Here is a 15,205-nt window from a genome sequence, read left to right on the forward strand (position 1 = left end):
ACCAGTCGTTTCCATGACAGAGTATGTCCACGTGAGACCCACTGGGGAGATTCTGTGCCACTGTTTCTAAGTTGACACCAAAGCCTATGGCAGCTTGGAGACAAGAACATGACTTTGGGCCACAAAACAATGACATACTGAAGCTACACCTCGGACAGAGCAGTTACTCCTATCACGTACCTCTAAAGGTCAACACTGGGCACCCCATTTTGGATATTTATAGCAAGAACGATGAGTTAAATCCTCGGCTTACTAATATTAAAGGTGACAAACTCTGTGAGCATTACTGTATTCCTACTGCCAAGACATGCCTTGTATTTCAACAGTTTGACAAGACCAGAAATACAAAAGCAAAAGTCTCCCATTTTTCATTTTGGGCATGAAAAATACTTTTACCTGTTGCCTTCAGTCTTGACACAACCAGACCTCAAGTGGGCGTGGGGTGAACACTAGCTTGTGGGAGGGGATGCGTGAGGGAGTTAACAATTGGGGGTGTTAACACCAGCGCTGATTTGGGCTTGTCTGTTGGGTCGCAAAACGACTTCTAAAATAAAGAGCCACAATACTTCTGGTACAGTGCATATTTCAAAAAGATTAGTACAGAGGCAACGAGGCAGTTTATTTTTGTGGGTGTTTTTTCCAGCCTGTACCCACTACTGGTGGCTTCAGCAGCAAAAGGAAAAAAGCATCAGTAGGAGACGGACTGCAGCAAACTAACGAAGACACCCCCACAAGGTTGTCAAGGAAACCGAACCCACTGCATTTTGCTACAGAAAAGAATCGAGGCTGAGAGGCACGTGCCAGGGAATATTTGGTGACAGAAATGACTACAACCCCGTCTTGAAAAACACTTTCAGAGGCTGCATTACTTCTAGGCGATTTTAATCAGCACTTCATCCAGGAAGCAAGCAGGCGACCTTGCGTTTCCAAACGGGCTTGGAAGCACCTTCCCAGGACCAGCTAAGCTTGGACCACGGCAAGCGCAGGACGTGTCCAAAGGTCTCCCCTGCACATCTGAACGTCTAAAGAAGCAAATCTCACCCAGAAAGTAAAGGGACCATAAAACGATACCACAAACACGCTTTCCCAAATTTAAACTTTCTGGGTTTCAAAATGGAGCCACCCCCACCCCCACCCTTTTTTTTTTTTTTTAACCTGTTTAAGCGAAAAGGCGAGTCTACACCGACTAAAGCGAGAGCGCAGCCTGGGTGAGCCGTTCAGTCCTGGGGGAGAGCAGAGCGGGCTGCAAAAAAGGGGTCAAGTTGGTCACGATGTAAAAGCCCCCCACGTCGGTGGGCGAGACCCCCGGCCAGCGGACGCCGCACGCACGCGGGCCCGGCCGGAGCCCGGGAGGGGCGGGAGCACACGCCGCGCAGCGCCCGCAGCGCCCGCCCGACGCCGCCTCCCCGGGAGGCCGAGGCCAGGGGGCGCCCGCCGGCGCGAGGGCGGAGCGGGACGTCTGCCGCGACTGTCCCCGGCCAAGGTGAGGGGCCAGGGCGCGCGGCGCTCCCGGCTCCAGAGGCGCGGACGGGGACCGGCAGCCGCGCGGCGCAGCTCGGCCTCCAGGTGAGCGAGGGCGGGCGCGGGGCAGGTGCCCGGCGCCGGGGCGGGAGCGGGCTGGGCGCCAGCGGCTCTTACCCGGTGCCGCAGTCCACCACGCAGGGAGGCAGGGAGCCCGCCATGCTCGGCACGCGCGCCGCTAGGCCCACGCGGACGGCCCCGGAGGCCCCGCCGCTGTCCGCTCGCCGCGCTCGCCCCGCGCAGCCGGCTCCCGGGAGCCTCCGCAGCGCCGCCGCGGGAGCCCGGATGCTCGGCGGCCGCCCACGTGACGCCGCTCCATCCGGCCAATCACGGCGCGGGCACTCCAGGCCCCGCCCCCGTCCCGCCATCTTTAGTGCTGGCGGCGCGGCTTCCTTGCCCACACGCCCTACCTTGAGGAGATTGGGGACTATTTTTAACTGACTTACCGTGAACGTGACCCGGTTTCCGAGGCCTGGCTCCTCATCTGTAAGTCCACCTGGTTCCTTCTCATCCTGTAAGTCTGGGCTCGAATGTCACCTCGGGGAAGCTGTCCCCTCGCACCTTACCCTGTATCTCAGGCATCTATTGCTTTCCTTCGCAACACTTGAAGCAAAAATTTTTATATGTATTTATTTGTCGTCCGTCCCCTCACTGGACTATAGGCTCCCCTCGGTGAGAGCTCGTGTTGGTTTACCCTTGGTGCCCCAGGACTGCCCTGGCGTGCAGGGGACTCGGTGCGTACACGGTAAGCACCCAAGTGTTGGTTGAATGAATGAATACACGTCGCCCTACAGAGAAAAGACACTGTTAGACTTACGCCTGGCAGAACACGGCGTCAGTTATGTAAGAGAAGAAAATATCCCAAACAAAGGCATGGCCAGCATGAAGGATGAATGTCCTTAGCTTGAATTAACACCACATCAAGGTCATTATATTCGGGGAAAATGTTTTCAAGTGTCAAAGATGGAATCATCCCAGAGTTCTTACTGAGACCGGGGACCAGAGTCGTCAAGCACCTGCCACGTCACAAAGGTACTGAAAGTCCCACTTGCTTCCTGCTGTGTGCCCTCTCATAAATGTTTTTTTTTCCATAAATTCTTGACATTAACCTGTAGGAGCTTTCTGGAGATGTCATTTCATGTAACTTAACTAAGTAGTATTAAAAGCATTGTGTGTGTTTTTCCCTAGAAGAAGGAAAGGCCTTGTGTTAGATGGGGCATGAACTGGTGAGCAGGATACTCCAAGTATCAGAATCGACCGAGAGAAAGCAAAGTCTACGGGCAGTTGCACTAGGGTGGTGATGCCAGGATGGCCAAGCCCAGGGTACCCAGACAGCCATTCACAGAGCCCCTACCCCTGACATGGGAGTCCATGGAGCCTTCCCAAAGCCATGGTCTCTGAGCTGAACCCCAGTGAGTGGGTAGAGAGGAGCTACCTGGTGGACAGTGTGGGGCACTTGAGTGTCTCTGGGTGGGTAACATGTGCAAAGGCCAGGAGGACCTCGAGACTCATAGGTGGCCCAGTCCACTTCACCAGGTAAGAAGCCTTTATAGGGACTTGGGACGGGCTCATTATAAAGAAAGTCCCTTTGGGGGAGTGTCCCCACTGCCTAGGACGTATTGGAAATGCTCGCCATGGTCAGAAGCTGGTAGGAAATAAAAGGTTTCCTGACTTCCATTCCTTCCTCTGGACACCCCTAACCTTGGAGGTATCAGTTAAGATGTTTTCAAAGGCAGGTAACAGAAAACTTAAGGTGGCCCAAGGAATGAGCAAATGTTATTATGTCATGGGATGGGAAATCCAGAAATTCCAATGTAACTCAACCACAGGTGTCATCAGTATGGGCCTGTGCGTTTTGCTCTACCAGGTTCTGCACATGGCTGTTGTTGTCAGACTTACCCCCTTGGCGATGTGAGATGGCTGCAGCCGCTCCATACACCAACTGCAATGGGCAAAAATGGGGGAGAAATGCCCCATCAGATTCCTCTCTAAGAGAGAGAGGAAGGAAAGTTTCCCAGAAGGCCCTAGCTTATTCACCTGGCTCCATTAGTTCCCTGGGGCTGCTGTAACAAAGCAAATGTAACGATTGTAACAATTACCTACAAACTGGGCGGCTTTAAACAATGACACTTACTGTCTCAGAGGTCTGGTGGGTAGAAGGCCAAAATCAAGGTGTGCACAGGGCCCTGGCCTCTCTGCAGGCCCCAGGGGACAACGCCTCTCTCCCAGCTTCTGCAGGTTGCCCATAACCCTTGGCGTTCCTTGGCGGGTAGGTGCATCGCTCCGATCTCAGCCTCCGCCATCACAGGCTGTTCTCCCAGCTCGTGTGTCTGCATTCATGTGGCGTTCTCCTCGTCTTATAAGGATACTAGTCCTCCTGGATTGCGGGCTGCCTTAATGACCTCATCTCAACTTGGTACAGCTGCAAAGGCCTAGAAACGCCAGATCAGATCCCATTCATTATACCAGGTTTTAGGACTTCAACCTGTCTTTTTAGGGGACAGTTCACCTCATAACACCAGCAGCCATTGGTAAAGGGAACCGATGCACTGTGATCGGCTGAGACTATGAAGGGTGACCCCCTCAGTCTGGACAGGGGTCTTGTGTCCTCTGAAGCATATGGCTGCCAGTACCTGACTGGAGTCGGGTTTGATCAGCAGGAAGGGGAATGACAGCCAATAGTTTCTGCCTCACTCGTAATTTTCCTACTTAAACCATTTTCTCTCACTCATTCTATGCCCTTTCACTCCTCTAGCCTCTGCTTGGAGCTGTCGTTTAAACAAGTCATCCTCTTGCCCCTGCTGGAGTTGTGCCACCTCTGTGAAGCTGTCCCTCAGTTTCACAAAGGACTGTCACTCTCCTCTGCTCCGAGAGAGCCAGCGGCATCCTTCCACGTTGGTACTTACTGGGTGGTATCATAATGGTCACACTTCTGTCACCCCAGTACCCCAGGAGAAGCGTAGAACTGTCTACTAAGATGAGAACTGTCTAAGAGTACAACTGTCATATATATTTTTATCTTCAGTTCATTGGGCACTGCCTGGCATCTCTGTAGCCACTCAAGGAATAGCTATTGAATAAGTGAAAGTCTCTAAGCAATTTTTAAGCCTCTAGATTACACATAAAACTTGCTTTTCCTTGCTTTTTTTATCTGGTATCTTAAATATTTTAAGCAAATAAAAGTGGATATTATGTATAATTCCCATGTCAGTGTTCTTACTGTTTTTGTCTTTTTGTGCTTTTCTTCTGTATAGTACAACGTGTTCTTCTGTATCATTCTTCTTACGTCGTAAACGCCTATAGACCAGAGACTGATGGCATCCCTGACAAGTGCCTTAGAGCAAAACAGCCAGAGAGAAGCACGGTAAGTACAGTCGCCATTAATTACATTGCTAAGGGAGGTTGGCTCCCTCCAATATATTGCACAAAATTCTCTCTACTTGTACCAAGAGGCACATTTTAGTTGGCTTTCTTTGCAAGGCATCTCTTTACTGTGCTTCTACCCAACCATGGCCTCCTACTCCCCCCTCCCAACAGGCAGAAACATGGAAACCAGAACACTTCCTGTACAGAACCCAGCATCTCTTCCGGCCATTGAGGTAACTTTTTCTTAGCTACTATCCTTAGTGCTGCACAACCCAGCACTACTCTCAGATGAACTTTTAGTAAACACCTTTTGATGCATTTTTATGCCTATGAGGACTACTTTATAAAATAATCAGAGCTTCGAGATTGTCCATGGAATGGGGTTTAGTCAGTGGGACAATGTGATCCTAATTTCCTGCACTTAACTAGTTGTGCTGGGCCAAAAAGGAAAAAGAACACAAAAAACGAAAGGCTGTCTTCAAAACGGCCCACCCAGCCGCTCTGTGAATCTTGAATCGCAGAGCTGGAGGCGGACACGATCTGGGTGTTCTCTGTTGCCATAGGATGCAAATAGAGAAAGGAGTCCCCAAAAATGAGTGCCGCATGCCTTTGAAAGTAGCTGGCATTCTCCTTTAAGAGGAAGGGCCTGTCACTGCACTCAATGGACCTCCCAGGGGTCTTGGCAGGAGTGGTAGAAAATGGTCCCAGCTGCAGCCAGTTGGCCAGACCGTGGTGACTGTGTCAGAGGTGGTAACAGACCTGAAACCACAAGGCAGGTAAGTTGACCTGACCGTCTTCAGATGGACGGTGCTGTGTTTCTGCCTCCTCCATGGCGGGCGATCCCTGGTCTGGACACCCCCTCCTCTCTGGCCTCGCGTCCAGTACCACTCAGCTGCCAAGGCCTGTTCACCCCATCCCACCACTCCCCTTGTCTGCAGCCCTGCTTTTTGTCTTCCTGCCGCTCTTAACTGAACTGCACAGCTGTCCATCAGCCACCCTGGCTCCATGCTTTGGCCTGTCTGAGACTTCTCTGGGGGCAAGTAGTGCTGCTCTGAGAGGCGTCCTGCCAAAACAGAGAATGTTTGTACATCATGTCAGTCTCCTTTCCCCAAACCTTCAGGGACTCGCTATTATTATGGAATTTGATCCAACCCCTGATTATGACATTCAAGGTCCTCTGTGGTCTGCTACCGAGTCACCTTTCATATCTCATCTCATACGATGCCCCTTGCCACATGTGGGCACAGCAGAGCACATTCCCAGCCTGCTGTGTTGGCAGGTCTTGTGCAGGCCCCTCAGTCTAGAGCATTCTTCTGCACCGACCCCATCTCCTCCTTCAAGACTCTGTTCCAAGCTCACTCACCCTTCCACTTTTGATTCAAATCCACTTCATTTTTTCCTTCAACAAAATAGGCTGAGGGCTTCTTTATGCCTCTACTGAGGAATCAATCACTAAGTCTATGTCTACGAGTCAGAATCCAGTGATGAGATCTGGAGGTGTGTGTCTCATTAAGGTCTTCTGTCCTACCACACAGTGCTGGGGTTTTATTTGTAACTACTTCCTACCCAGTTCTCACGGAGAACTGCGTTACGATAATGTCTTAGCTTACAAAGCATTTCAGTACATCATCACATTGACTCTTCATAACAATCCCATGAGGTAGATGTTCTAAATACCTCCCTTCATCAAAAAAGAAGACCGAAGCTCAGACTTTTCAAGTTAGGGTATATTAAAGACGTAATTTTGTCCTGGGCACCTTCGTGAGGACCTCGTGAGAAAACAGGAAAATGCTATCGCGTTACTACAACCAGCATCTGGTAAACACAGGTATAATGTATGTTAGAGCCAGAAGCAATCTCAGCGATTGGTCCTTCAGACTAACTTGGCCCTTCGATCACTTCACATGCACTTTGAAAAATTTGAGCTCTTCACCTTGAATGTTTTCTACTTCCAGTAACAAATGCCCCTGAACTCCCATTAGGCAGTCACTATACGTTGTGGAGACTGAGCAGTAGCCAATAAAAATGTAACTTTTGCCAACAGGCATGAAACTGCTGAGTAGTGTCGCTGGATGCCAAGCAATCTGGACAGAGTGTACTGCCAAGAGCTAAGTCCAAATGTTTCTTGCCATTGTGTAATCTCACAAGCAACAGGTTTTGGAGGAGTTGGCTTCCCAGGGGCCTCTCTTTTCCTTAATGATATCCATTCTAGAACATTCTTTTAGAAGCAGCACAGCAGCAACTCATATGTAATTATAATACAAGGAATGAACCAAGACCATGCCACTTCAGAATCTCTTCACCAGATACTGACTTGGTCCTTTGGGACAGAAGTTGTGCAGGGGAACTCAGGTTGTAGTGAGCAGGGGCGGGAACAAAGGAAGAATGGCATAGGAAGGTGGGGAGGGAGAACCCAGGCCTGCTGAGTCTGTCTTTTCATCCAGAAGAAACTCTGATGGCAACAATAAGTGTCTGAAAACTGGGCACAAAATTACAACATTCCCGTGCCGTGTCTTACTGTTTCTTGTGCTTGCTTACTTCTGAAGGTACAGGGTGTTTCTCAGCAAACAGAAAGTATAGTCAGTGTTCCTGATCCTTGGAAATGGTGCCAAATAGCAATTGGTTAAGGGAAAAATCATACTGTCGTCTTAATCCAGACATTTTTAATTGCATTAATTTATACCAATAAAAAATGTATGAGATTAATTTTACTGTTTGAGTATGGAAAGAGCCCAAATTTTGCAGTCTTTCAGAACTTTGTTCACGTCCCGTTTTAGAGACTTAAATGTGTTTCCACATGAGTTATTTCCCGTCTCTGAGCGCTGGTTTCCTTATCTGTGAGGAAGGGTTTTTCTGAGTTTTGTTTGTAGACGCACCAGGCACAGTGGCATAGAACGTATTGCGTTTCACCACAGCCCCAATTCTCAGCAGCCTCGGTAGTAATTCTCTCCACCTTAGATTTGTGTGGCCACAATCACACGGCCCTGTGCTGGCTGTTAGGGTTACAACTAAGGGATTCAAACAGGGTTGGAATAGTCCTATCCTCACTATTACTTTAAGATTTAAGACGTTTTTCCGTGAGTGGAGATGAGCTATGTTTAATCATTCGTGTCCTCTTACCAGGTCTCCCTTGTGACCAAGGACTTTTCCTCGTCACAGTGCTAACAATGCTGTAATTCCGAGCTAAGTAGTCTGTATTGGTGAAAGGTATGGGCTTGGAAGGCAGACTGCCTGGGCTCGGATCTCAGCTCTGACTTCGTGCATTTTTTATGAAGTACCTTTTAGGTGCTGGCAGTGGGCCATGTGATTGGGGTCTAAAGATGCCTCCCTGTGAAGGCGTGCAGAGGAGGAAGTGTATACATGTCGGTCTAGAAACATGTTGGGTAGAGTGAGGACGTTGCAGGGAACACCGAGAGAGAACAATTAATTCTGATTAGGCGAACGGGGACAAGCTCCAGAGAGGGAGAAACATTTAGGAATACGACAATGAAAAGTGGGAAAAGAAGAAGAGCGTTTGCAAAGACACCAAGGCTGCGTTCAGGAAATGACTCATAGTCCAGTGCGAGCTGACCCGGGCTGCACTGGTTGAGGTGAAGTTAGAAAGAAGTGTTTGAAGTCAAGCGGGGAAAAATCTTCAGTGCTATTTTACAACACTTGTACTTCATTCTAGACAATAAATACCCAATTATTTTTCAGGAGGGAAGAATGTGTGTGTGCGTGTGCACATGTGTGTCTGGAGGGAGTCGGGAGGGTGACACCACATGTGAGGAAATTAATTAGGGCGCCACTGAGGTGGCTCAAGTAGAGGGTTATGATGACAGTAAGAATAGAAAAGATATTTCAGTGGTAGAAACATACTAATAAAAGCTTTCTGGGACCAGATGGATTTTTTTTTAAGTGAGGAAGAGGAAGACAGGTAATTGCTATTTTGGTCTTGGATGGCTCCGTATATGGTGAAGCCATGAACTGAAATCAAAGAAGGATCCAGCGGTCCCCTCTGAGGCGGACATCCGGGGGAAGAGGCGGTTGGGAATGGCGGTCTGGAGCTGAGCAGGGGCACACTGCTCACTGCCGCTGGATCGTAGAGAGAATGTCTCTCCTCCGTTGTGTTTGGAAGGGGCAGGGTGAGTTGCCGGGTGTTTCATCTTTGTCTCCGTCTACGACACAGGGATATGGAAATGTCAGAATTCTTCCCGCTGCAGTGCGAGCCCCCTCTTTCCAGCTCTCTGCCCAGCTCTTTCAGCTGCCATATCTTTGGCACACATCCCAGCTTCAATTACTCGGTCCCATTGTCCCCGTAAATTTATTTGTACTTGTCGGAGTACGTGTTCCAATTTTTAGCTTGGACAATACAAGTACCTTAGTCATCAGTCATCCATCACCCACAGTCCCTGGTTGGCATCTGTCCCTGGTTGGCATGTATTTCTGTGCCACAAATATAGACAATCCCTGGCTTAGTCACTGAACAAGCACCCACCCATCAGCGGCCCCAGTTTTTCCCACAGGCCCTCTACCTTCCAAGTATCCCTGAAAAAATCCAGGGGCTCTTAAAAAGCTGGGTTAAGGAATGGAAGAAGGAAAGAGCTGATGAAGAGAATGGGACCAGCTTAAGAGCGATGATCCCAGGAGGACCTTCCAGGTAGAGCTGCTGTGCCTCGATGCAGCCTCAGTGGGTAAGGTGACCCATCAGGAAACAATGCAGGAGCAGTTACCCTCTGAGGAGCAATTCATTTGCAAACAACGTTGTAAGAAGGGCATTGAACACCCCAGGGCCACAGATTCCAGCATGCCGGACACTCTAGATCGCGTTTCTTTACAAATGTAGCCAACTCTGGGAAGGTGGAGGACATTCACGTAGCATCGTAAGTGAGGGGATGCTTTCCTGGCCAGCTGAATGGGGAAATGGGTACAAGGCTCAGGGTCATTCCCCATCTCATTGCAACACTTTGGTGAAGACACAGTCTGCGAGGATATGACACGCAAAGCCACTCAACGTGCACCTAAACCTCGGACTTCACCGTGTGCCGAAAGCAGGGGAACAGTGAGGGGCCACCGCCAGCCCCTGGGGGCACCCCCTATTCTTCACTTTCCATCAGTGACACAGCGCCAGCTGAGGCGATGACCCATGTCCACCAACCAGGCTATTAGATGTCAGCAAAGCTTTGTTTTGTTCCTGTTGACATAAAAATGACAGCAGTCCAAATTCTTTCTACGTTCCCTGCAATGGATATATGGATACGTCTTATATACGTCTTTTTCTTTTTTTCTAAAGATTTTATTGGGGAAAGGGAACAGGACTTTCTTGGGGAACAGTGTGTACATCCAGGACTTTTTTTTTTTTCCAAGTCAAGTTGTCCTTTCAATCTTAGTTGTGGAGGGTGCCATTCAGCTTCAAGTTGTCCTTTCAGTCTTAGTTGTGGAGGGCACAGCTCAGCTCCAGGTCCAGTTGCCGTTTTCTAGTTGCAGGGGGCACAGCCCACCATCCCTTGCAGGAGTCGAGGAATTGAACTGGCAACCTTGTGGTTGAGAGCCCACTGGCCCATGTGGGAATTGAACTGGCAGCCTTCGGAGTTAGGAGCATGGAGCTCTAACCGCCTGAGCCACCGGGCCTGCCCTCTTATATACGTCTTATACGTCTTATATGGATCTACCCCAGTTTGGAAAGCAGTGCTCCAAGAAGACGGAGATGACAAGCCCTTGACAGGTTGTAGAGGTCCGTGCACCCAGCCTCAGGCTGAAACCCAGCAGGACGGTGGTAAGGGTCACCCCGAGAAGGTGCCACTGAGCAGGCTGCCAAACCCGAAGTCTTCACGGCAGTAACCAGGTCCCAGGCCTGAGGGCCACTCAGGGGATGCCCCCCCACACACCCACTGGGGACGAAGGCCATCCTAACCTGTTTGTTTGCTTCTTCCTTAACTCAGGGATGGTGGGACCAAACTAAAGGCTGCAGATGTTCAATTCTGCAGCTGGACAGGGGTGTTTATAGGCAGGGACTTGGAATAACAGCTCACTGAGAACAACGTTTGGAAGGGTGTCTACGAGTTTCCAAATATGGGACCGTAAGCAAAGCACATGGCCCCCCTCGTCTCAGCTACCTCGCTTGTAAAGGAACGGCGTTGGTCAGACCAGGTGGTCCTTCTCAAAAACTCCCCTAGTTCTATGAACTAAAGGTAGCCAGTGCTACCTCTGGAAATTTAGTATCATTCGTAAATGTTATGCGTGCCCATCTTAATCCTTTATTTTTGTTTAAAAAGCAAAGAGAAAATATTTAATACGTACCTGCAGTCCTTCATCCATGCCCTTAGTTCTAGCCGCGTTTCAGAACTCAGAATCGTTTGGACTTTAGAAAGGAATCGGTGCACAGACACAGCCTCTCGTGCCAGCAGCGGGCGCTGGAGCAGCACCCCGCCATCCATCACCTTAATATTTCTGCACTGAAACATCTGAGTTTTCACACTAAGTAGGATAAAGACTAAAAATAGCCTCCCGTGCATTCAGGTCAAGTTTTACAGGCAAAAAAGATTGCCACATCCTCAACAAAAAAACCTCGTGTTTTCAGAGCTCTTTTGGACTTGAGAAGTTGCTGCAAGGGTCTATAGATGTGTGCTGTGTCCTCACTCATGCTAACACTTAGGTAATGATTTCTAGTGGAATAAATTCAACCCAGCATTAATAGGTTCCAGGTATTTCACAACCTACTAGCACTTGCATGATTCTGCATTTAAAGGTTAAAATTCACTGTGATTGAAATGTCTCCTGCCTGTTCTAAGCTCTTCCATTAATTAATCACTATTGAAGAAAATTGTGATTGGTCTGACGAAATGTGTCCTTCACAAAAACCAACATTTGAGATTTTTGCAAGTGGCCTTCTGAACACTTTTAGAATTGAAGTCAAGTGGACTGGACTGTAATCTCTAGTTCCACCGTTCTCATTTTCTAAATACAGGCCGTGTGTGTCCATCGGCACCCACGCTTCCCCTTGGACTCCTGATATAACTAGTGTCCTTAACATCTTACACTCTGCAAGTCTTGGGTGTAGAGTTAATGCAGACCTGCCACCAGAAATTCAACCTGGAGGAAATGTGGACAAAGATATTCCAAAGGGGTGTTACCCTCTTCTCCTAAAAGAAATCTTCCCAAAGCTTCTGGTTTCATTCCTGCCTGTCAGTAGTGCACAGAACGTGTAGGTCTCTGCTCAAATGTTCCCTTCTGCCAGGATATGTCCACACGTGTGCAGCCTTAAAGCTCACTGTCTGTTATCGCCATGGAATGGGGAGAAACATATATTTGACCATTTATTATAACCATCTGTTCTCAGAAATATTAAAAAGCAATAACATGAGCTTGGTTAATTTTCAGTTACTTGTGCTGTATTTTCTCAGCTCACTTTCGAGTGGAAATCCTAATGATTGTAAACTCTCACCCCACTGGCTCTCAAGAGGAAGAGACGTGAAAAGCCCAAATCAGCCCCAAAATCAAGATGTGTAACTATCAAGGGACAATTTACCACCACCACCACCCCCCGCCTTACTTTATAATGCTGTGACATCCTGAACAGAGATGTGTACTCTGAGGCATTTAATTAAAAGAAAAAAATTATAGCTACTGCTGACTGTGTTATTCAAAATAGGAAACTTAAATGCTCTGTGAAAATCAAAATATTGCATGTCTTTTGCTTCGCTATCTCTAGCCATCAAAACAGTCACTCCTTTGGAGAAGAAAATTAAAAAGGACCGACAAGCTTTGTTCTCATAGGTGTGCTTTTATAATTGGTTGATTGATTGCTGTCAGCCATCTAAAGCACTGTGCTGTCCGTCAATGTCTTAGACAGATAAGTGGAAAGTTAGAATCGATTTGATCAGTTAATATGAATACTTACAAAGATGTAAGTAATATTCAACTAAAATAGTAAAATATTTCCTTCATCACAAAGAGCTCCATCATTTATAACAGCTTTTTTGAGGGGAAAAAAAAAAACCTGCTTTAAATAAAGTGTTTAGAGTTTAATGAGTGGGAAAATGATACCTTATAATTGAAGAAAAATTCAAAGTGCATATTCCTGCAAAGTACCAAGCGTTTATCACAGCACTTTATACTCGAGTGTAAGAGAAAGTACATTCTCCTGGATAAACCCGGGTGGTGGCTTCCACCCCTTTGTGGCTTTGAAAGGACGTGCCACCTACCTTTTGACCCTATTTCCAAGTTTTGGATAAATTTTTAAATAGTCTCCCCACCTTGTGAACACAAATAATATCCAAAGATTATTTCTGATGACAAGCAAAGGCTGGCCTCCTTATGTTTGGTCTGATTACTGCAGAGTTGCAGCAAGAGTGTTATATTAATTTGTCAAGTGCGACTCTCAGAGTATCTGTGGATTGAAAGTAATTATTCTGCGGCTTAATTTGATTAAAAAATTACTTGGAAGGCTCTCCATCTCAGTGCATGGAACTTGAGGAGCACTTCATTTTTCCGATGGAAAAAAATTTGCAAATATCAGTAGTGTTGTCCTGCTTCTGTGTGTGTGTGTGTGTGTGTGTGTGTGTGTGTGTGTAATATACTTGCAGAGAGCACTCTAACACCTTTGCTGCAGTAACTTCACTCCCCAAGTTCTTTCCTCTCTCCATTACCTAGGAAGTTCAGTAGATGTTTGCCTCGGACGTCCCAAGGGCACCTCAAGTTCAAGCAGAGGCAAAGAGTTAAGTTACTATCTTTGCCAGCAAACTAGATCTTCTCTCTGTGGAGACAAGTCTTCATTCTCCACATCGTCACGAAAGCCAGGTACCCAAAGTCCTGCATGTACTCTATTAAAAAAAAAAAAATCATTTTCAAAATGATGAAATCATGATTCTTGTGTAAATATAAAATGAACCCTTGTCAAATATTTTTTTCAACTCACTAATTAATGCGGGAAATGGTGAGATGTTGAGACTGGTTCAAAGACCAATTAGGATAAGATTGATGGATTGGACTTAAAACTGGCTAATATCCTAGAGGGCAATAGAACATAACCTTGGTTGTTGTTTTTCCCTCCCCCTCCCCTGGAGAGAAATTATTTGCATCTCTGCTAGACAAAAATATACAACTTAGCGTGTAACTTAGAGCTCTAAGTCTGGGACCTTTAGTCCCTAGTGAATAGTGAGTTGAACCAAGTACGTTACCTTGATAATCCTTGGGTGGGTGTTTGCTCTTGTACAATGTCATTGGAAAGCTGTGTGCCTGCCTTTCGACCTTGTGCTAAGTTTGGGATAATTCTTCTCAACATCTGCCTACGCTTCCCCAGCCCCTAGATTCAATTCTCGTCCGGTTTCCCTCTACGGTCTCCCTGTATATCTCCCCACCACCCATCACGCTACAGCCTTATTTCATGTCCTCATTCTCTTTCCTTGGCTTTTGCAGTTGTTCTTCCTAAATAACGTCCCAAGTCCCGTGCCAGAGGAAACTCAAAGCTGATCATGTTACCGACATGTTCCTCACTTCAGAGGTTTCCTGTAAGATGGGATGCTGGGCCCTCCGTGACCTGCAGACTCTCTCGCCTCACGTCTTCAGCCTAGAACCTCATTGCAATTCACTACACACGTTCGTTCCGTAGCTCTGCTCACCCCTCGTGGAATCTTTTCCGTGCCAATGTCACCGCCTCTCCTGGCCCACCCCACATTCCCTGCCTTATCTCAAAACTCACCTACTATGTACCTACTTGTTTCAAAACTCAGGTCACGGATCATCTTCTACCTCTTGCTCCTGCCCCAGGTGAGTAGAATGGACCACACCCTGCTCTGTACCCCTGCATGCATCCTCACACATTCACTGCACCACCTGCACCCTCTCTTTTGGAACTTATTGAATGACCTTTCTGTCTCCCTTTCTGTTTATAATACCTATGCTATTGACCTATCTCAGAGGTTATGAGATTACATAGGAAAACGATTATGAACGTGCTTTAGGAACCAGCGATGCACTTAACAAATGTAAGCTGGTGCCTGCTATAGTGGAGACCACAAAATAAGTGTTCAATAGACAGTGGAATGATTACTACTCACCAGCCACCTGGGCTGCTTTAGAAAACCGTATGAAAACATCTATTCAGGACACATTATTTTTCAGTATTTTGTTGTCAACACCAGTACCAAACTCTCAACCTTTCTGGATTTCCAAATCCACCTTAGAAAGAGTTTATGTAGAGAGTCAACACCTGATCAATCTATTCAGCTGGCTAATGGGCCAGGATGGGCAGGATTAAGTCAGAGAGAAATAAGCCAGCCGCTGAAGTGTAGGTGGGAGTTCTTGCCACCTGAGAGCAGGTTAATACTAGTAGAGAAGA

General features: G+C 47.5%; 2 protein-coding genes across 17 annotated transcripts in view; one reads left to right on the forward strand and one right to left on the reverse strand.

The window, feature by feature from the left end:
• The window catches only part of ACTR3B (actin related protein 3B), a 46,148-nt gene extending 44,373 nt beyond the window's left edge, over positions 1–1,775 (reverse strand). For 7 of the 8 annotated variants that reach the window (XM_074315107.1, XM_074315106.1, XM_074315104.1 and 4 more), the window contains exon 1: positions 1,639–1,769. Coding sequence is in view for 6 of the 8 variants with exons in the window: in XM_074315106.1 (XP_074171207.1) it covers positions 1,639–1,682 (44 nt within the window). In the remaining 2 variants the exon portion in view is untranslated. Of the gene's footprint in view, positions 1–1,638 lie in introns of all 8 variants that reach the window. The other variant, XM_074315105.1, reaches the window with a different exon arrangement.
• XRCC2 (X-ray repair cross complementing 2) overlaps positions 1,156–15,205 on the forward strand; it is a 139,600-nt gene continuing 125,550 nt past the window's right edge. For 5 of the 9 annotated variants that reach the window (XR_012490288.1, XR_012490289.1, XR_012490290.1 and 2 more), the window contains exons 1-2: positions 1,869–2,553; positions 4,776–4,885. The gene's annotated coding sequence lies outside the window, so the exon portion shown is untranslated. Of the gene's footprint in view, positions 1,567–1,806; positions 2,554–4,775; positions 4,886–5,058; positions 5,121–13,518; positions 13,666–14,283; positions 14,635–15,205 lie in introns of those variants that run through there. The other 4 variants (XR_012490293.1, XR_012490292.1, XM_074315110.1 and 1 more) reach the window with 4 other exon arrangements.

The sequence above is a fragment of the Rhinolophus sinicus genome, linkage group LG11 (assembly GCF_036562045.2).
Source record: "Rhinolophus sinicus isolate RSC01 linkage group LG11, ASM3656204v1, whole genome shotgun sequence".
Taxonomy (NCBI): Eukaryota; Metazoa; Chordata; class Mammalia; order Chiroptera; family Rhinolophidae; genus Rhinolophus; species Rhinolophus sinicus.